The 23,291-nt window shown below is 29.9% G+C and overlaps 1 protein-coding gene across 1 annotated transcript in view; it reads left to right on the forward strand.

Moving 5' to 3' along the window:
• Window positions 1-423: 423 nt before the first annotated feature.
• Window positions 424-23,291, forward strand: part of LOC148274734 (uncharacterized) — a 61,906-nt gene continuing 39,038 nt past the window's right edge. Inside the window, exon 1 of the mRNA XM_088236719.1 lies at window positions 424-582. Within this exon, the coding sequence (XP_088092845.1) occupies window positions 561-582 (22 nt within the window). The 5' untranslated portion in view covers window positions 424-560. The remainder of the gene's footprint in view (window positions 583-23,291) is intronic.

A 23,291-nucleotide genomic window follows, 5' to 3' on the forward strand; every position in this document is an offset into this window, starting at 1 on the left:
CTCGCTGTCTAATTTTGAGCCATTTCAATTGCCTACGATAATCAGAAATGTGGTCATATTTCCTAAGATCAAAAATGTCCAGTCATGGAAACATCAGCGTTATCTAGAATGTGTAGTAGTAATGCTTGTACAAGAGTGCATTTTGTATCAACAGGTAAGAATTTATGCAAACTTCCAAGTGTATTAAATATTTTTTTTAAGTTTTTCTCCAAGGGTTATTTATGCATTATTTTTTTATAATTTGTAATTTTATACCGTAAAAGTCTGAGTAATATATGTAGGTATGTAGAAACTGGAAACGAATAAATAACTTTAGGATGCCGTGGGTTGACCGAGTTTTGCAAAGCGCCACTCAGTTAAGACAGCAGCCTCCTTCCAAGTGGTATAAGGTATATATAGTGGTAACCACCTCCAATTCCGTTTGGTAACTGGTACAATACTTACCGTTGGTTGTTCCGCAGGACATTTCGGTGTTGTGAACGAACAAGTTCGGTGTTACTTTCGTTGTTCGCCGCAATATCAGTGATCATTTCCCGACATAGGATTACCGCCCCGCGAGGATGTGCACATTTGGGGGACCGCGTAAGACATTTTATCATTTATTTATTTTTACATCCCCTATACGTAAGTTGTTTTTTTCATTAGGTAAAACAACAGAAATTACATATTCAAATAAATATAAAAAATATAACATGCATCCAGTTAAAGTTTTTCACATACCTGGATAATAGTACAACACGTTAAACACTAAGAAGAAAATATAAAATATTATTAAAATATTACAACAGAGATAAAGAACATTTTAGAGAAGATAATAAAGAAGTCTAGGTATCTACAGGGCTTACGACCTGTCATTGGCTGGTTTAAGTGGCCACTTTACACACTCTGTAACATTCACCATTCTGCTTATATTTGAACATCTATATTCCTTCAGTTCTTTCATCTGTTAATGTTTGTGAAGTTAAAGAGCTGAAACCTTTATTTATGCGGGTGAGATACATCTAATTAAATTATTTCACCTACATATTAGGCAACGCCTGAAAATTGAATTCAGTTTTTTTTTTCATTCCCATTCCACACCTAATGGTGCATAGGGCACTGTATTGATACACCGATCGCAGCGTAACTTGATTATTTTTGTTACACGAAGGTAAGATGATCAGTCTTACACTTTAGGTGCCAGTCCAGGGACTATGAAATATTCTAGTGTGAAAACACCCTTTTTAATAAATATTTTATGACAACCATGTCGGGAATCGAACCCAAGACCTATTGTATGGTAGATTAACGTGCTGAACACTACAGTACGAGGCTGAAATTCAGAATTTATTTATGATAAATAATAATATATAAGCATGTTAAAATGTATACAAATTAATTATTATCCACAAACATTTCATTTAATTATTTGTTTTAATTTGAAGTCGTATAAAAATGTCTAAATGGGAACAGATTAAGATGGGGATTATATTCATCATCATCATCACCTAGTGGTGCATAAGGCATTGTATTAATGCTCCAATTACAGTGTATCTGGATCATTTTTGTTACATCAAATGTGATTGATTACTCCTACGCTTCAGATGCAAATTCAATGAAATATTGCAGAGTAAAACTACTTTTTTTGCTTATTTCCGAGTAGACCTTTTTATAAATTGAACACGGTTTTTCACTCAATTTCCTCATTCAGGATTTTTACCAAAGAGTCGAAAACATACTCCAGTGTTCTGGTTCTATTTTACACTCAGAACAGTATTCTTTATCCGCCCGGACACGGACATTACAATGCAATGTAGAAGAACAAGCATTTACAAAACTTAAGACCTGTCATTTCCTAGAATAATAGCTACTCACAAACATTCACCAATTGAAGAGTTGTGGATATTCAAATATTTTCAATTCTTACGTATATTGATCCTTGTTAATTAAAAGGGCTGTTGAAGAAGATTTATCTGAATTATTTCACATGGGCAATGCCTAAAAATACTTTGAATGATCACTTAACATCACTGTTCCAATGTTTGAACATCCAAATTATTTTTAATCATCCGAAACATTATTGTTATCAAACCTCGTTTTAATATTTCTATCAATCTTAATCAACTTTATAAAAAAGTTGGGATTTAATATATTGTTGCCAAATTTAGTCAATTCGATAAAAATTAAGTGGTTCAAAAATTTCAATTTGAATATTATATAAAATCTAATGCTTGTTTACACTCAAAATTCAACAGTAAATCATCCCCATTTTCCGCAAAAACAATTTCAAATTAATCTACTGATTATTTCTTGGAAAATGATTGAAGAGCATTGGGTTGAAGTGTTTTGTGTGATTTTTGTTCAAGGGAATATCAACACAGAAAAACTAATAATTATTTTAATTGTTGTATTAATTTTTTTAATTAGATATTTAAAAAATAATCGGAAAAAAGAAAAGTGATTCTCAACTTCAATATTTTTTTTATTAAAGTATTCAAATAATCGTTGTCATTTTGATTCATGGAGATTTTTTTGATACCGATAAAAGCTGTATAAAAACAAATAATCTATATTATCATTTTCAACTATTTTAATATTTTTTTTATTTTTTTATTTTTATTTAAAATAGTGTTTTCACACTAAAATATTTCATAGTCCTTGGACTCGTAACCGAATCGTAAGACTGATTATCTTACCTTTATGTAACAAAAATGATCAAGATAATAATGATGATGATGGTGATGATGATGATGATGATAATTTACCCAAGTATTTAAATTTTAGTTACCATTTTCAACTAGTTGTAAATAACTCAGTTCTAGAAAATGGAAATCATGTTGGGGTAGAGTGAAGTTTGAACCTCGGACCTCTGATCCGTGAGTCCGCAACTTTAGCCACGGGACCACAACCCGATTCAAATAATATAGTAAAACTTAACAAAAGCGTTATTTATGATAAGCTTATTAAAATAATTATTTAAATTTAGCAAGTACTACGAGAAAATTGACTGGAGATTAGTCGGTCTCGTGGTGTACTGGTTATTGCGTTTTCCAGACATTAAATTAATTAATTATAATAATCTTCCCAATGAACTAAAAACTATTAAAAATCGTGTATCAATAAATAAATTTAAAGTAAATCTAAAGAAATCTTTTGAACACTTGTGAAAACTACATTAAATTTTAATGAGTATGAATGTACTATTGTTTTATGATTTTTCTTTATATATCCTTTTTTTTCTCATGTATTCGTATTTAAAATTATATAAACTCTTATAAAAAAACAACTACAACCGTCTAAGTCAATTTCCAAGCACAAGAGTTAGTCTCTTTTTTTGGAGAGTTGCAGTGATAACATTTACCAGATGTGTAAAAGTAGATATGTATAGGATTTTTTTAAAACATGTACCTTTTATGAAAATTAATAATAATTAAAAAAAATAATTGTAAAACAATAAATATTGATCCACCGTATTGTAATTTATCATGCCGTGTAGATTTTTGCCGTGGTGTGAAATGGACCAATCATGCGATATCACGCAGTGGGCTCGTGGTTTGCCCGTGCACAGCGGCCCAGTCTCCGTGAATGTACGGAAGACTTATTCATTGAGTGTCCAAACAATATAAGTTAGTTTTAGTAGTATAAGTAGACTAATTTATTACCCTTCTTTAATATATAGTGTTAGAGTAATATCAGAGTAATGTATAATTATAAAATAAACCTTTAGCATTCAACGGTATTACTTTGATATTGCGCAATACTATAAACAATCCTGCCGGCCAGTTCGTCTACCACGTGACCAGTTCTTCTCCTCTTCGCCGCTAGGGGCAGTGCCGGCGCGATAGCTATAGTCCTTAAAATACAGCTTGATTAGAATGACAGCTGTCAAATTAATTTCATTAGTGATGGGAAATTACTGATCACTGATCAAATAGATTTTATCAGTTATTTCATGTAATCATGAAACTCTGTTTCCGAAAATTGATATAAAAACGCAAAAACAAGCCTATTTTAGTGTGCTAAACACAATTATCTACCAAAAAATAATACATTTATACTTTTTTCATGAACAACATCGAATGAATTATTTTTTTATTCGATCAATTTACATTGATCAATTTGTCTCATCTCTAACGTTTTTGCAAAATGATGTAACCTTGTAAGAACATCGTTAATAATTGGGTTTATTTTAGTTTTCTTTTAGTTTTAAAGCTGATTTTATATATTAATGTTGATTTATGTTTCAAGCATTGTATTAAAAAAATAAATTAACACGCCAGATACAAATGATTTTTCGTGTGTCAATATAAATGACTCCTTTGACGTTACTACAAAGTTTTGTCGTCACTTTTCCTGATAACTTTCATTCTAATCATGTTACATTTTAAGGACTATAGTACCACGTGATCCGTAGTACTAGCGTTCACAGCGCTTCAAAGCGCTCGTAATAGTGGTATATCTGAAATATTTTTGTTATTTGTACAAATTACTCGAATATGGTTACACAGATGAAATTATCTGTAAATAATAACCCATTTCGGAAAATATAAGTTCTGTAGTTAAATAATTAGGTAAATAATAACATTTTATTGCTCTTCTAAAAAGTTACACTTTTGCAGTTGTATTCTGATGTCCTCCCATCAAAGAATTATGACTAGGCATCTTAAATTATGATCGAAGACTAGATTTTTAAAGACAAGTTTTTGCATATAAAGAGCATATTTCTACTTTAAATTTAATAAAAAAACCCATACAAATGAAAACAGAGGTAAAGGACAAGAGTATTATAATTAGTGGGAAAAAAGTCTCACTCACTGCTATAGAGTTCATAATCAAACAATAAATCTATAGAAATAAAAAATAATGGAAAGCGTTCAAATATTTATTTTTATAAAGTTTTTTATAAATTTAATATTTTATTTTAACTTAATGAATTAATACAAGTTTTTTTTTTTTTTAGATTTTATGAAATACTCGTAACTTAATAAAGTATAAATAAATTTTAAAATGTTGTTTTTTTATCATATTTACTAATGACACCTTTATAATACAACAACACAACAACACAACAACAACGATTTAGTTAGACGTGTTTTGACAGCTCCTGTCAAAATCCCTAATTACACAGTATAAAGTCTTTATTTGCAATATTAAACTTTAAAACCTCGTAAACAATAATACCAAGTGACCGTTTACAGTGACATAACCTAGTTTTGTTAGTCTCAGAGAAAGATTTTTATAATTAAAATATCTGTGCAACTACCTACAGTCCCCAGCAGTCCAGGTGACAATATTTACTTCACCTGCTAATACTGTGAGTACATATACTGCGCAGTATAGGGGAACCCAGCCAGTAAGTGACAATCTCCTATTATTTATACAAAATTAAAGTTTCAAAAAATATAAAATATGCAAGCAAACAATTTAATAAATAGCGCTCAGGTGGCTATTAATGCAATCACTAAAATCCTTATGGACCCGGCAAACAAATTTACAAAGGACCAAATTGCGAAAATTGTTCCTAAAACTAATGAAATATTGGGTGCTATAGGCATAATGTCTTCAGAAATGGCAGCTAAGAATGCTTGCCTTGAAGGTGAACTTAGTGCGTATAAAGCAATGGCATCTGCCACTCCTAAATCTGATAGCACGAGCATCTGTGAGGCGATAGCTGAAGTGACAGAGAGGAACGTGAGATCAAGTTATTTAATTATTCGTAACTTACCAGAAAGTACTGCACCAACTCAACTTATACGACTTACAGAAGATGAAAATGCCATTGAATCAATTCTCTTGGATTTAGATGCTTCGGTAACAAATAATATTAATAAAATATATCGGCTTGGGAAACCCAGGGATGGAGTACCCAGACCAATTAAAATAGAACTATCGAATCCTTCACTATCCAGGAGTATATTAAGCAAGCGCAGATTATTAAAAAATAATATAAGAATCTACTCAGACTTGAGCCCTCTTCAACAGAAAGAATTGCAAGAATTGCGAGAGGAATTGGAATTACGTAAGATAAACGGTGAAGAAAATATCACAATCAAATACATAAACTCGACTCCGAGAATAACTCAAACTCTACCAAAAAACTAAAAAGGGTACCACTACACTTTTATTATCAAAATATCCGGGGCGTTCGTACAAAATTAAATGATTTAAGACTAATTTTACCAACACTTCATTACGATATGTTTGTACTCACCGAAACATGGTTGGATCCAAGTATTAAATCTTCAGAACTAGGTTTCCCTAACCATAAAATTTATAGGTGTGATCGCTCACCTTCTACAAGTACTAAATCAAGAGGTGGGGGAGTATTGCTGGCGATTAATAAGAAATATTCATCAAAACACCTTAAAAATAATAATCTCATCTCAGAACAAATATTCGTTCAAGTGAGCACAGCTTTTGAAAAATTCATAATTGGATGTGTCTATTTTCCACCACTTACAGATTCAGAAAATTATCAGAGGCATTGTGAAGACATCGAGTTTTTGTGTTCAAAATACCCTAACAACAAACTAATTATATTTGGTGACTACAACCTTCCCAACTTGTCGTGGGGAAATAGTGAGAGTGGCTATATTCATAGTGAAAGTGAGAACGATCGGGCGCGACCAATACTGGACATGATTAACTTTTTAAATTTTTATCAACATAATTTTATTTATAACGTGAAAAATAAGTTGCTAGATTTAGTTTTGTCAAATTATGCTAACCTTAATGTTGAAAAGAGCGTTGATCCGATCTTGCCAATTGATGATTACCACCCTCCTCTTGAATTAACATTATATTTACACGAAACCTGTTCAAAACACACTGATATTTCTTTAAATTACAAAAAGGCTGATTTTGATTCAATTATTAATCAACTTTCTAAAACTGACTGGACTTTTTTAAATAATGATAATACAGAAATATCTATTTGCCATATGTATGACATAATTTTTAATTCTATAGATAAATTTGTCCCCAAGTATCAACTTAAAATAAACTATCCAAAGTGGTTTACCGCTGAACTTAAAATTTTACTAAATTCAAAAAAAGTACTACACAAAAAATTTAAGCAAAGTCGGAGTATTCATGATTATCAGGAATTTTCCAAAACAAGAAACGAATGTAAAACGCTTTCCAAGATATGCTTTAAATCGTATGTAAAAAGTATGGAAAATTCGGCGTTAAACTCAAACAATCTTTGGAACTACATAAAAAAATTAAACAATTCTCATTTCGAATATCCAAGTGCTATGCATCTAGATGGAAAATTAGTGAATGGCACTGAAAATATTGTAAACCTTTTTGCAAATTTCTTTAAGGAAGTGTATGATGAACCTATTCCAGATGATAAGATTCCAACCTTTACTTTTGATAAAACAATTACGCTTTCAAACTGTCAAATTAATATGTTGTCTTGTAAGAAGAGACTACTCTCTTTAGATGAAAATAAATCAGCAGGTCCTGATAATGTTCCGCCTATTTTTCTCAAAAAATGTGCCTCAGTTATAGCTGAACCTCTCACCACGTTTTTCAATAAACTATTGTCAATGGGATGTTTTCCCTCCAAATGGAAATCTAGCTATATAACTCCAATTTTTAAAAAGGGGGACGACTCAGATATTAAAAACTACCGTCCTATATGCATCCAATCAGTCATACCCAAACTTTTTGAGTCACTCATACTTGACCAAATTCAACATGATGTCTCAAATATAATAGACACTAAACAACACGGTTTTATAAAGGCGCGGTCAACTGCCACAAACCTAATGCTTTACCATAATTACATATCGGAAGCCTTTAATGATAAAAATCAAGTTGATAGTATATACACCGATTTTACTAAGGCGTTTGACAAAGTCTCTCACAAAATATTACTAAGTAAGCTGTATGGTTTGGGTTTTCGTGGAGCTATCCTTGATTGGTTTCGAGCCTATCTATCTGACAGGTATCTATATGTAAAAATCAAAAATGTAAAATCAGACTGTTTTTCTGCCTCTAGTGGTCTTCCACAAGGCAGTCATCTAGGGCCTGTTCTTTTTCTAATGTTCGTAAATGACATTACATCCTGTTTCCATGATGTCGAAGTTTTGCTTTTTGCGGACGATATTAAAATATTTAAAAAAATATCGGACATTAATCATTGTGAAACTCTGCAATCAAATATTAATAATTTGTATAATTGGTGTAAAAAAAATAATTTGTTTCTTAATATTCAAAAATGCAAAATTATGACATTCTGCCGCAACAGGAATCCCATCGTTTTCACGTATAAAATAAATTCTTCACCTTTAGAAAAAGTTACAGAGATGACAGACTTAGGTATTCTTTTTGACGAAAAACTGAATTTTATTAAACATATACAAAACATTACAAATAAGAGCATGAGAACCTTGGGATTTTTGCTGCGAACGATACGGGATTTTGAGTCTATAAACATAATGAAAACATTGTATATTGCCCTAGTGCGAAGTCAACTCGAGTATAACTCAGTTATATGGTCACCGCATTACAGGGTTCATGTTAAGGACATCGAAAGAGTTCAGCATAAATTTTTGCGTTTTATCAATTTTAAATTAAGTATACCGATTGAATACATAAATTACTCATACTTAAATGATTATTTAAACATCCAAACATTAGAAAACAGACGAAAATTAAATGACTTGCTTTTTTTGTTTAAAATAATAATGTCGATGTTCGATTGTTGTGAACTTATCAATTTGATTAATGTGCGAGTGCCTGGTCGAGTTACCCGATGTAATACTTTGTTCTACTGCGGTCCATCATCGACTAATTACAGCGCGAATTCGCCAGTAATGCGGATGCATGTACTCGCGAACCAATATGCTAACAACATCGATGTCTTTAGCGTGAGTCTTGTAAATTTTAAATATCAATGTATATGTTCCTTATCAAATAGAACTTAATATTCTGTTCATATTGTATTTTATAACATTATGTACCTAGCTGCTTTAAACCTTTAATTGTATTTCTTTAGCTTATTAAAAAAATAGAAATATATATATATTGCTTTAATTTTTTTAAAACCAACTTAACTTTAAAAAACACAGTTCTATATTTTATTACAGTATATTGTATTTTTTTTTTTTAATTTATGTTGTTAATACACTCATCTTTTTATTTTTATACCAACTATACTTCTTAACACTGTTCCTTTATTTTGTTCCTTTATTTTATTTCTTTATATTGTGTTTTTTTTTAAATCTATGCTGTTTATATACTCATCTTCTTTTTTTATACCAACTTTACTTCTTAACACCGTTCTATCTTTTGTTGCTTTATATTGTATTTTTTAAATTTAATGTTGTTTATATACTTATATTTTGTAAAATTTTCATGTATGTAAAAGCCTTATGGGCGTGAAAAAATAATAAAATAAAAAAAATAAAAATAAAATAATAATGACACCCATAATTGTATTCATAAGAATGCAGTTTTTTTTTCCTATCACTGCTTTTATTTTTATTTATAAATCTATTTTTTTACTATTTTATATATGTTTTAATACATTACTAGGTTTATACATTTGTAAACAGCGAAGTGATTTACTAAACAAAATAAACAAATACGAATTTTAAAAAATGCACAAATAAAACCAAATAACAATAGTGGCACTCGAACACAAAATAGCTAAATGACCCAATATTTTTTTCTGCGGCTAATAAAACCTTTTGTCCAAATTTGTATATTGAACAGCAAAAGAATTCAATGGAGCTCAATTCATTGCCAAGTTTATTAAGTCTCTGAATAGGCGATTTTTACGTGTATGTAATGTCAATCTTTTTCAATAGTTGATTGACGAAATCTGTAGGTTTAAAAACATATTTTGTACGAGTATGTAATTTACAAAAAGTAATGGGTGTTTATGATTAGTAAACTGATGTGAATTATGACGATATGATACGATTTTCGTATATATACATTTAAAATGTATGCGACTACAAAAAATATTTAGATGTTATTTCATGTAATGAAATTATTTCAATCATATTGTTTTTTTCCGATTTCAGGTACTTGCAATCAATTTCCCCATTAATAATTCTAACTAGCAAGCAACACATACATGCTTAAGAATTCAGCCATTCGGGCGGCATGTAATCGGATCTCCGGGCCTCATTTTATCAGCCTCAATTTTCGCCTCTTCACTCCTCGGTTGATTGGGTTCTCGATCACCTAGGAGAATCGTCTTTTTGGGCCTATTTTTTTGTTCAGAGTAATCTAAACTTAATAAAAAATAATTTCTCACTCAAAATAATGCTACAAAAACTATACAAAATTCAAATAAATATTTCACATATATTTGTTATAATAATATTGGTTAGTAAACGATTATAGTAAAAAGAAAAAAATAAGATATTCAAAAAAATAACAGTCAGCTGCGACCGACTTTTACATACAATTTTAAAAGACGAAAATGACTTTTATTTAGCGTTAATTCCACGATAGTACAGCTCAAATTCCTGTGCGGTAGTGAAAGGAACAGACGCAATTAATCAATTATAGAGTATTTATATTATAGATTATTTCCATTCCCCGTGAAAAAGCTGAATATCGCAAAGCCAATTTTACCATATAACAAAAAAAACACATTTTATTTTCAATAAAAAAAAAATGTTTTTCCAGAAAACAAATTAAATCAATATAAGTCCTTATGACTGCTTGAACAGGGGTGAGTGGATCCACCCTGAAGTTGCTTGGAGAAGCATATTGTCTGGGCTTATAAGGCGTTGCCATAGGCTCCAGGCTCTTTGGCGAAGTAGAGCCGTGGAGTATATTAGATGATTATTCATACCCAAGTTAGTTTTCTATCTACAAATTTGCGCCCCAGTGAAATCACAAAAATAGTATAAGTACAAACATAAAAAACAACTTTAATTTTAAAAAAGGTATGTGAACCGAAAACATATTCCGTAATGCAATTAAAAAATAACAACAAAATAAACAATAAATGTTAAAAACAAAATACAAATAAAATATTATTTAAATAACAAAAATTTGACTGAAACATTTTTTTAAAATTCAATTAAATTAGAAATGACACGTAAAAATCAAAGCGAGAAAAAAAAGCTTTTTATTGTTTTAAATTAAGCTTTAAATTTTCACTGCCCATTTTTCAAACATTAAGTTAACATATATATTTGTGTATATTTTTTTATAAAGATACCGGGAAAAATAATGATTGTTTAAAAAAAAACTTTTTTCAGTTTTATTTGCATATTTTAAGTATGTAGACAATGTGCTACATCGGGCATAAACAGTTAAAAAATACAAAAATAAAAGGAAAACAATAAATAACGTTTTTTTAAACACATTATTACCTAAAAATTAAGGTTTTGTAAACAATTTTAACCTCAAATATTTTTTTCAAAAGTACAACATAATCAGCAATTGAACATTACCTTTATTAAATTTTTGACCTGAACACATGCAACTGACTTTTCGTTTCAAATTCTATTAAGCAATTTTACTCTTGTGGTGATTTTTTAAATCAATTAAAAAGGCTTGAATGTAAAATAATACATTAGCCGCTGAGTGATAAAAATGTGTGAAATCACTTTTTTACTTCGATTGTTGGTATGTAGCAAATAGCAAATCGTCTACGCTAGGCCGAAACGATCGACGTTATAGATCAAAAGTATTGAAGTGGTTTATACAAATGTATAAATAAATAAGAATTACATTTCTATACTCTAATTGGTTGGAATAAATAACTTTTTAGCAGTAAAACTGGCAGTGCGCCAACTTGACGCGAAAAGATTTCAATAAAATTTAAATCTTCTTAAATAATGTGTAATTTAATGATTTTGTGCTGACGCCTTATGTTTTATCTCGCCCGTGTTGGGATATTATTTTTTGTACCTAGTTTTACTGGAATTACAAGAATAAATTAATAAAAATACAATTTATTGACACGAAAGTAAAAATTAAAAAGCCCACCAAGGACACATGAGTAGCTGTCAAAAAAGATTTGACATTCAAATATTTTGCATAGAAATTCGTACTCTTTATGTCTCTAAGATGGCAGTTTCCTATTGACAAACAAATGGCGCTTAGGAGACAGCCGCAAAGTGCTTAAATAAATTTTATAGGACTGGTTTTCAACATACTAAAACCTTTTTACATAAAACAGGTAATTTTGAATGTTTATTGTTATTTCAACGGTCTCATACATAGTTTGCGAAAAAAATATTAACAGCATTATAAAACGGACATTTCTCTTTTCTGTAATTATTAATTATTATACTTGAGAGTAAAGTGGCCACTTAATTAATGGGCAATATCACATACAATCACATCAAGGATTTAGAAGAGTTATTTGCATTTTCAAAATCAATATGGAAATTGTGGCAAAATGTTTTCATACAAAACTTAAAAAAATAACTATTAAAAAATATGTCCCTACAAGACGCGACATGTTTGGCCTTAATAGTTGTGATGTCAAGATTCGTGACGATGTTCTATTTAAATTTAAATAATTTAGTCGTTATTTCAAGAGAGATAATTTAAGGCCGGGAGAAAAAATTTACGAGTATATTTTTTATCAGAAATACCTAGGAGAATAATCGTTTCTAAATAATCATTATTCACGTTTTTTTTCATGTCATGATTTTAAAAGGACAGAAATTTAAAGTGGCAAAATGAAAAAAATGTGTCGCAAATACTAAAAAAATTCAATTCAAAAAATATGTACAAAAATTATTTAAGTTTGTACTAAACTGTACCACCTAATCTTAACAGATAAAACAAACTGGATTTTTTTACAATAGAAGCATTTCTAATTTGTCTTTTCTCTTCTTGGTTTAGAACAATTTTATCGATGGTTCTTATCACTCAAAGGTGTATTTTAGTACATTGTCCCGTTAAGTCAACACGAAACATATTTTTTTTATAATCCATTGCCCAAAAACATTGATAATTTTTTTGTTTAATTTTGTGAAACATAAATTAACTTTAAAATAAAAAAAATGTCATTGTGTACATTTTATTATGTTTTTTTTATTTAAATTTTTCATTGATAAACCTTTATGGGTAACATACATTTAACAAAATATTTTTACTTTTAAAATTCACATTCTACTGTCAATAATAATATTTTTAACATCTTTTGTAAAGGTTGTCTGAGTCTTTTGTTTAGTTTTGTCGGGTAGTTTATTGTATATTTTCAGTCCATGGTTTGTTAATCTCGATTGTCCTTTTCTCGTTTTAGAATGTTGTGTATGATATTTTTAGGATATTCTTGTATTGTGTTCATGTTTACTACAGTTTTTTTCAAGTTTTAATTCTTCGTCTACAATTACATTAGTGGCTAATTTATAAATAAATTTTAAAGATTCTAGTTTAAAGTGTTCAGTTGCATTTAATTGTTTAGATTGTTTAAAAAGTTCTTTATTTGCTGTTAGATAGGGAAGGTCATATACTAACTTTAATATTTTATTTTGCTGTCTTTGTAGTCTGTTGATGTCATTATTTCCTGTTACCCATAGTAGTTGCATATAACATATATTAGTTTTTACATAAGCTTCCTACATTTTTTTTTTTTCCTTTTTTGGAACAAAGTTTTTTAATGAAAAAAAAGACTAGATACTGTCGCCACTTTGCTAATTAAATTGTTGATATGAATTGTCCATGTCAATTGTCTGTCTATTGTTAGTCCTAAGTATTTGGCATGTTCAATTTCAGTTAGTCGTTCATTGTTTATGTAAGCATCTACTTTATGACTTTTTTTTCTAGATTCAAAATTGAATTTTTTTCATTAAGTGTAAGTAAGTTTGTGTTTGTCCATTTAGTCAACATAGTGAGGTCTTCGTTCATGTCATCGTTTGTTAATACGTCTGTTTGATTTTTATAGAATAGTCGAATGTCGTCGGTTTGTGTCAAAATTTTTAATAAATTTCGGATTGTTCAACTATATTATAAAAATCCTCTCCTCCACTTTTTTCCTCATCCCCAACCTTCTCACATTACTCTGCTATTATTTTCTTATTAATTATTTTATGTTTTTTTCTTCATTTTGTAATATGTTCTATCATTATATTTGTGTAAAGTTTTAACTAGATTATAGTTTTTTTTAACATTTTAATATTTTTATAAAAAATCTGTTGTTTTTTTTGGTAAAAATACAAAAATATGAAAAATCCAATATATATTTTTTATTTATTTAAACGCATATTTATTGTATCGCTCTGACGAAGGAATAGGTTGTATACCAGATCCTGAGAACCGGCAGGCATAATAATTTTACTTAGCGATTAACTCTTAAAAGGATGTGCTACAAAATTTCTTTACACGCGGTGATGTAACATCGTGTTGCCACAAAGAAAAGACAATATATTCTCAAGTTCAGATCAAATATAATTCTTAAATTAATTAAAATACAATTCAGTTAAATAATTCCTTTTCCATAATTGGTAAAAATTTTTATGTAAATCTGGCCTGTTTGGCACAATAAATTAAAAATACGCCAGTCATGCAACTTGTGTGCACTCCCGTTTCCTCATTGGTTTTTGTCTCTTTCACATAAACGCCGGCCACAAAACAGGGTCTCTGTCGTCCACATTATAAGTTTTGTGAGCTCTTTTATAAACAGTAAAATACATTAATTGTGGTATTGGCATCACTTTTATACGTTTAATTATTCTTCGAGTAGAAAGGATACATATTTTTATATAAAAATCGAGCATATTTAAACAACTTTTACTATCCAAATCCGACGAAAAATAATTTCGCCTGAGTTCGATAGGGATCATGTTAGGATCTGTGTTAGGATTTTGCCGGTAGTGTCTTGATAATTTGATGTTTCTCTGTGATTTGCTATAGATACGTATTGTTTTTCTTCTGTTGATTGAGTGCATGTTGTATAGGGCAAATTATTCTAATGTTTCCTATATGTATTTGGGTTTCGTGTCGTTTGATTGATTCGTTTGTATTACTACGTTCTTCTTCCTTTCCGATGCGGGATCTGGAGCGTGCGGCCGCGATCTCAATTTGGAACTAACGCTGTATTCCTTCACTGTCATACTGGGAAATTAGAGAAAGGTGATTGTGCTGACCATGTGTATTTGATTGATCACAAACTGACAATACTGCAGTGAGGGGTACAATGAAAGTTTTTAAAGTTTATTTGTTCTGTTATTTTCTTATATATTGTTGGTTTGATTGTAAAGAAATATCAAATTTTCACTTAATTAGTTTTAAAAATAATTGATATTGATATGCGAAACTGAAGAAAGACTCAAGTCTTTATGAATAGTTTCGGGGAAGGGGTGGATGATTTCATTGTATCCAAATCCGATGTGAAAATGTCCAATTGAGATTACAAATAACACAACATTATCATTTAAATAAATAAGAGAGATATATCAAGTCTTGTATCATGTGTAGACTCGTGTAAAACCTCAGCCACACAAGAGTTAAAAACAGTTTTAAATAAACAAAAAATGCTTTCACTCAAAGATTGTTTTACAGTTAATATATGAATCGTTAAATCGATATTGCCAGTAATGTTAATAGTGTGACAATTATTTATGTAAGAGTTCATAGTTTTTTTTATTACAAAAGTGTGCAACTTATATTTGGTCTAGTAAGACAAAAACAAAAGAAACTACTTTCATCAGAAACTGAGGATAAATAAAAGACGCTCAAACAATAAAACATCACATTAGAGCAATAATGACCATATTGAATACATAAAAGAAATATTAATGTTCAATATTATTCTTTATCACCATCATTATTCCCTTTCCCCACCCAGTGGTGCATATGGCACTACATTAGCAAACCAAATGTAGCGTGTTTCGAGCATCTGTTAAATAAATGTAAGGAGATCTGTCTTCGCTTCAGTGGCCAATGAACATTGACATATTAATACACATTCCCTGAACCCTAAAAAATGATGACGCTTAACTCTTGCCCAAAACTCAGTCATGTCAAACGCGTATTTAATGAATTATGTACAGTTTTGAAATTCAATCATAAACAAGTGCCTAGGTACTAGGTACCTACTTACCAATGAAGAGTTAGACAATGTTTTTTTACGTTTATTCAAACTGTTTTTACATGCTTTCACGACATACCCAAGCATTTCTGTTTCGAATAAAATGTCACGCTCACATCAAAACCCGGCTGGTGGTTAAAGAACGACTAAATACACGTAGGCAAGACCGAGCGTTTGGGCACGAGTTAAGTGTCATAATTTTATCTGGATCCGGGTGCATTTTTGTGTCTTAATAGGTGGATGGTTTTAATTAAGAACACCGAACCTGTCTCTATGGGTACATAAAAGCATTATGAAGTAAAAAATGTGACATTTTAAAAATGTATTTCAACAGAGAGGGAAAACGTTTTTGAGAAGGGAATATAGAAGTCTAGGCATATACCTACAGGGCTTATGACCTGTCATTGACTGCTTTAAGTGGCCACTTTACACACTGTGTAACATTAACCATTCTGCCCATGTTTGAACATCCACATTTCCTCACGACTTCCATATTCCCTTCTCAAAAACGTTTTCCCTCTCTGTTGAAATAAATTTAAATATGAACAACTCCCTAGGGAGAAAATCCAGCCAGTCTGCAAGCATTTGGACATACTCAAACATTGATGTGACATTTTCTTAAGTAATTGTTTTTTTTTGCTTTAATCCAAAAGAGGTTTTTAAAAACATTTAGTATAATATCAAGATTTTTAAAATTAATATTCTGTACATTAATAATGTTTTTGTGTAAGTTTTGCGAAAGCGCCAGCACTGGTTAATCGACCTTAACATGATTTGATTAAAGAAAATGTAGATTTATAATCCAATGTTTTTAATCCATAAACATCAAGTGTATATTATTATATTTGCCAAATAATTCAGACGAACGCAGAAGCATCATGTGTACATTTTATTGCCTTATTATTAGCAACTAACAAAGCAATTAATAGTCATCTATGTCAAGCTCATAAGCGCGTTTGAGCGCGAGAGAGACAGATATTATTTTCATAATGCGTATGCCGTGCGATGTCATACCATGAGCTTATTCGCAGATACTAAACAATGCGTTTGTGTAAGTATTGTGAACGCCAGCTTTGAAAAATCCACCAGTATTTTAATTTAGTTTTTTTTTTTTACTCAGTATACGAGTATGTACTCAAATCTAGCAAAAGCAAAGCATTGCCGGGTTCAGCTCGTTTATTATACTTATGGAGATCTCACAACGATAAAGGTTTCAGCTCTTTAACTTCACTAAAATCAACAGATGGAAGAATTGAAGAAATATGGATGTTCAAACATAGGCAAAATGGTGAATGTTACACAGTGTGTAAAGTGGCCACTTAAACCAGCCAATGACAGGTCATAAGCCCTGTAAATGCCTTGACTTCCATATTCCCCTGTTTAAGGTATTCTCTATCCCTGTTGTAATTTGTTAAACTTATGGAGATATAAAAGTTATTAAATGCAATGCGTACTAATCACAGGAAAGGAAGGGTTAAAATTTAATAATTTATTTTCTCTTTTTGGTTATCAGTAAAAAATATGTGAAAAAAAATCCGTCATCAAATAGTACATTGTTTGATTAATTTCCTCAAATTTTACAATGTTACTTAACATTATCAGATATTGCCGGCGTGGACGAAATCACGGACCACCATGTCCCATTGATCAATAATGGTATTTTTATGTTATCAGCATTCCTACTAAATGATAATTCCAACCATAAATTACTCCTACCGGACAAGGTGAACACTCAACACTGCTCAGCTGTCTTCTTGCTAATGAACGGTGAATAATAGATGTCATTACTAATTATTTACGAGTGGTCTTAGCACGTGCTGATCTCGTTAAATTTCAACTCTTCACATATTTAAAAACCACGTCAGACAAGCCTTTTGATAACTAATTACGTTGCTCAACATATTATAACAGAGATAGAGAACGTTCATGGGAGGGGAAATGGAATTCCAGGCATCAACATGGCTGGTTTCGGAGGCCATTTTACACACTGTGCAACAGTCAAAAATTCTTCCCTCTTTTCCTCAATCCAATTTATTTAGTTATTTCACAGTTTTAAAATGTTAGGAGGTTCAGAGAAACATAAATACAAATAAGAAAACTTACCGGTAATAATAAAAATTGAATCATAAATATAAATTAGAAAATATATCATTATTAATTAGAAAATGAAACATTAATGCAAATTAGAAAATATACCGATAATAATAAAAATTGAAGCACTAATATGAATTAGAAAATATACCATTAATAATTAAAAGAAAAAATGTAAATGCTAATTATAAAAAAATTAAAAGAAATATAAATTACAAAACATAAAAAGTAAAAATAAAATATCAATAAAAAGAGTAAGGAGATATTTGATAATTAAAAGTAACACATCTTTTAGTCATAAAAATAATTTACACAATATGAAAAGTTGTACTTCTTATCCACTTGCTCACCATTTTCCAGTAAACATTATAACTGACGGACGCTTTAATGCCAGGGTCCAACATGTTTAAAACCCTGGGGCCCAATACTACAAAATGCCTCTAAAAAAAGGCAGATGAAAGTACATATTGCGTACCTCTGGATTACCTTATTTCAGCACAAAGATGGTGGAAAGCCAACGACAGGCCATAAGCCCTGTACATGCCTAGACTTTCAGATTATCTCCTTAAAAAATGTTTTCCTTTTCTGTTGCAACAAATTTAGATATAAAAAATGACTTTAAATGTTTTTCTTGGTGCTTGGCAATCGCCATGGGATGTCGTTATTCGGTTCGCAATCGATAGGAACGAGGTTGACAATCTTTTTAAAGTTCGAGATTAGCAATTAGCAAAAATTGACAAATCTGCTTTCGTTCCATAATTTTACTTTCATTTGCTTTTAATATATCTTGATATTTTTTTGTTTTTTCATTGTGTATTTTTTGTTTTATTTAATTTAGTAATCACTTTTATTTGGCATATTATTTATTACTTTCATTTCTTACTATAGTATAGAGTGAGTTTCTAGAAACTATGTCTCAATTATCATTTTAATTATGTTTTTATATGTATAAATATATATTCTATTTTTATTGATTTCAATGAATCTCTTATTTTGTTTTTTTCAATACTACTATTTTTTACTATATTTTGTTGATTTCAATGATAGTAATATTTTGTATATTTGATTTTGAATCTAAATTTGTATAATTTAGATTTTAATATTTATATCTGATATTCTTTTTACGTTGTATTCTTTGGAATTTTATTATATATTATTTTTACCTTGTTTTTCTGGATTGTTATTCTATTGCATCACATGTCATTATTATTAAATCGAATTAATTTGACACAGCCTTAAAAGCCTTAATAAGTTGATTAATATTTAAACAAGTGTAATTTTGAATGAGCAAACAAATAAATAAATAAATTTCGAAAACGAAAAGCAAACCAAACTAACTAGAGACAAAGCAAGTAAATTATAGAAATTTAAAGAATTCATTTCAAATTGATTATTTTTGACAACCCACCTACCGCCTACTCATTTTTGAATAATGTTGCTCATAGTTACAATATTTAATATTTTTTTAGAGTAGTCTTTTAATTTGCGAGATGGAAAGTAAGTAGCCTATTTTCCTTTTCATTTCTCCGGCTATCCTTGTGCAAAAAATCAAGTCGAACGGTCGCTCCTTTGTGACGTGAAGGACACACAAATAAACAAACAAACACACCTTCGCATTTATAGTATTAGTATGGATAGAATAGATTTATAGCAGGCAATTTGTACGTAACAAGAGGAATTATGTAAGTAATACAGAATACTAAGTAATTTAATATTTTACATATATTAATTACCGAGTATTCAAAAAAAACCATAGAGGAATGTGAACAAGCATATTTTATGCACAGTGATTAATGTCTTTAAATAAAAAATCAATAAAAAAACTGACGCTTAAAAATGCATATTATATATCTGAGTTGGCGTGTTTTGCGCCATCTAAGGTTATTTGAAAATCTTATCATAAAATGAGAAACAAAAATATAAAAAAATGGTAATAATTATACGTCATTCAAAAGAAAAATTTCTGTTCTACAAGATAGTGTAGTTGCTTTAAAAAAAAATTATAACAGCCTTCAAAATGGAATCATAAGTACCTGAAAGTGATCATTTTCGACACCTCTTTTTATTTATTTATTTTTGTTAGCTTTCAATCGAGGAAATAAAAGGTAAAACAAATTATTTTTAACTCATTTGTTTTGAATATCGAATGAAGCTTTTCGCTACTGTCCGAAGTCCTTTTATAGGTCCTGTCAGATACGGGGGTATTAGAAGGAAACTTAGAAATCTCCACCAAATACAAAAAAATTGTTATTGATCCCAAAATAAACTATACATATAAACCTACGTACCAAATAAAAGCGTAATTCAAAACCGTCTCTAAATCTTGCAAAACCAGATTTCAATTATACTACTTGACACCGCAAACTTAGCATTCTCCATTGAGTTGGTGAAGCATAATAACAAATCTCACATTTTTTTTTCAAATTTTCTTGCTAATATCTCAGAAACTCCTTCTTTGCTTCCAATGCCTTCATATACAGATCTGGTGACTTCCAGAAATAATATCGAGGATTTAAATGGTTTTGTGCCTAAAAGTTTTAGCGAATTGAGTTTTTCCAATCAATTTAACCCCTCAGCGAAAAGTTCACTTCCCCATTTTCTCAAATCTTTTGAAGTATATATTAGGTCATTTTGGAATACCGTCTTTCGTTACAGAAAGCTACCGGGTTACAGAGAGCTCCTTCGGGCCGCTTTGATTGTTAAAAAACGAGCATTTTTCGTCGTACATGAGCACAGCCAAGGAGACTTAAGTCCTCAGTTGCTCAATTACAAATAATTATCGACGTGCTAATAAGCGATGTGATAACATTTTCTCACCATGGTTGTTTATCGTATTCGCGATCACAATGCAACATCCGTGAACACCTAATATTAAATGTCAAAATATTTACGTTTCGCTACGTATAATCTTGCTGCACAATCACATATTTGAATTTCACCGGTGTGAATATGGAAAATATTCAAAAATTTCTATTTTTATTTGTTTATTTATTATTTATCATGCTATTTAATGGAAAATTATAATGAAAAAATGACTGCGATAACTTGGGCATGTTCATTATTGTTCATTGTGATTGCTCAAATGCGCAGCATGTTTTTAAGCACGTCGATAGTTATTTGTGATTGAACTACAGACGCGGTTTAATTAATTTTAATTTTAATTTTAATTTTAATTATGATAACTCCATTGTTTTAGGGGTAGTAATATTCGAAAATTTATCTCTAAAAGGCTAGATAAGTAGGCAAGCGCAGATATTAATGTTTTAATCGAATCAAGTATCAATTATTCACATAATTATGTATGTATTTATAATTTCCTGTCAATTGTTACACGCACCTATTGTCACACGTCACACACTAGCATCTATGCATTAGCATTTAATAAACCAGGTGAGCATCAGGAATTGAAAATTTACAATAATAAATAAATATTTTATAACATAAATTAAAGTAATTACGTTTAAACAATTAAAGTACTACTATCGCCAAGCAAGCATATTATTATTATTTTTTTATTTTTTTTATTCATAAATTTTATAAAAAGTACAAGTTTTTGTAAAATTCTAAACATAACTACTTTTACACATCTAGTAAATGTTATCACTGTAACTCTCCAAAAATAGAGACTAACTCTTGTGCTTGGAGAGTGACTTACACTGTTTTAGTTGTTTATTTATAAGTGTTTATATAATTTTAATACGAGTACATGAAAAGAAAAATAAAAACATAGGATATATAAAGAATAAACATAAATCAATAATACATTCATACTTATTAAAATTTAATGTTGTTTTTACACGAGTTTAAAAAATTTCTTTAGATTAACTTTAAATTTATTTATCGATATATTATTTTTAATGGTTTTGTACCCACTAATCAGGAAGTTCGGGCTGCGGAAAGAATTAGAGCTTTTAACTGTACAGAGATGTTTCTCGACGACCTCTTGGTGTAATGGTCAGCGCATTTGACAAGGTTGATACGAAATATTTATTTACAAGGATGTTTTCACACTAGAATATTTCATAGTCCCTGGACTGCGTAAGAGTGTAAGACCGATCATCTTACCCTTGTGTATCAAAAATGATCAACATACGCTGCGATTGGTGTACCAATGCACTGCCCTATGCACCATTAGGCGTGGAAGGGAATGACCATGATGATGAAAAAAATTCAAATGAACTTCTTTGACAGACGTTTTTCTGAATTAACTTGGAATTCTCATTTTCTATCGAGAGATATTGTAAAACACTGATGTGAAATGTAACACCCAAGGTGTTTACAGGACTCATGATCTGTCTTTAATTATTTAATTGATGATTTTACACACTGTAACATTCAGCATTTTGCCTATGTTTGGTTGAACGTACATCTTTGATTCTACCATTGGTTTATTGATGTGAAGTAAAATAGCTGAAATCTTTTTTGGTTGAATTTAAAATAATTATTTCACTTACCAGAAAACGCCCTAAATTTTTATTAACTATATGAATATAATCTATTTATGTAAAAGGCAGTGTCCCCGATAAAATAAATAACTACTGCACCGATAGACGTACGGTTTGTTGCAAAATGGTGAGCTTTACGCTGGGCATGTTTAAAGTAGTTGATTTCAAACTTCCGATTGTGTTCATTTAATCGATATACGAGCTCCTATATACTAAAATCTAGCCATATGAAAGCATTGCTGGGTTTACTTCGTATAATATAAAATAATAATGTACTAAAAAAGAAATAGATTTCAAATTACAAATGAAATTTCAAAATAATAAAATCTTCAAACTGAGCCCCGATCATAGTGGGATATCAACCAAGTAAACTGTGTATGTGTAAATGTGTATTTTGTATAAAAATTTAAGTATCTTCGTCAGTAACCTGTAATTGAAGATATTTTAAAAAATCATATAGAAAGTTCTATTTGACTTTATAGACAATAAAAAAAAAACGTAGTTCACGATGGGAAGTTTACAGATTACTCTTTAATTGTCTATAAATCTAATTTCCTACACTTAAATGTATACATGTACTATTTACAATATTTTGAGTTCGTCCAAATGTTTGTGGACAAAAGACTGGATTACACCCCCTAGGGAGTAATTAAGATTAACACATAACAACAAAAATGGAGAACATTTTGTTTACAAAAATTTGGATAAATTCTAAATATTGTAATAAAACCAGCTGGTCCAAAGAGAAGTTT

This window comes from Micrasema longulum, unplaced genomic scaffold (assembly GCF_059751315.1).
Source record: "Micrasema longulum isolate JH-2025_06_02 unplaced genomic scaffold, ASM5975131v1 h1tg001597l, whole genome shotgun sequence".
Taxonomy (NCBI): domain Eukaryota; kingdom Metazoa; phylum Arthropoda; class Insecta; order Trichoptera; family Brachycentridae; genus Micrasema; species Micrasema longulum.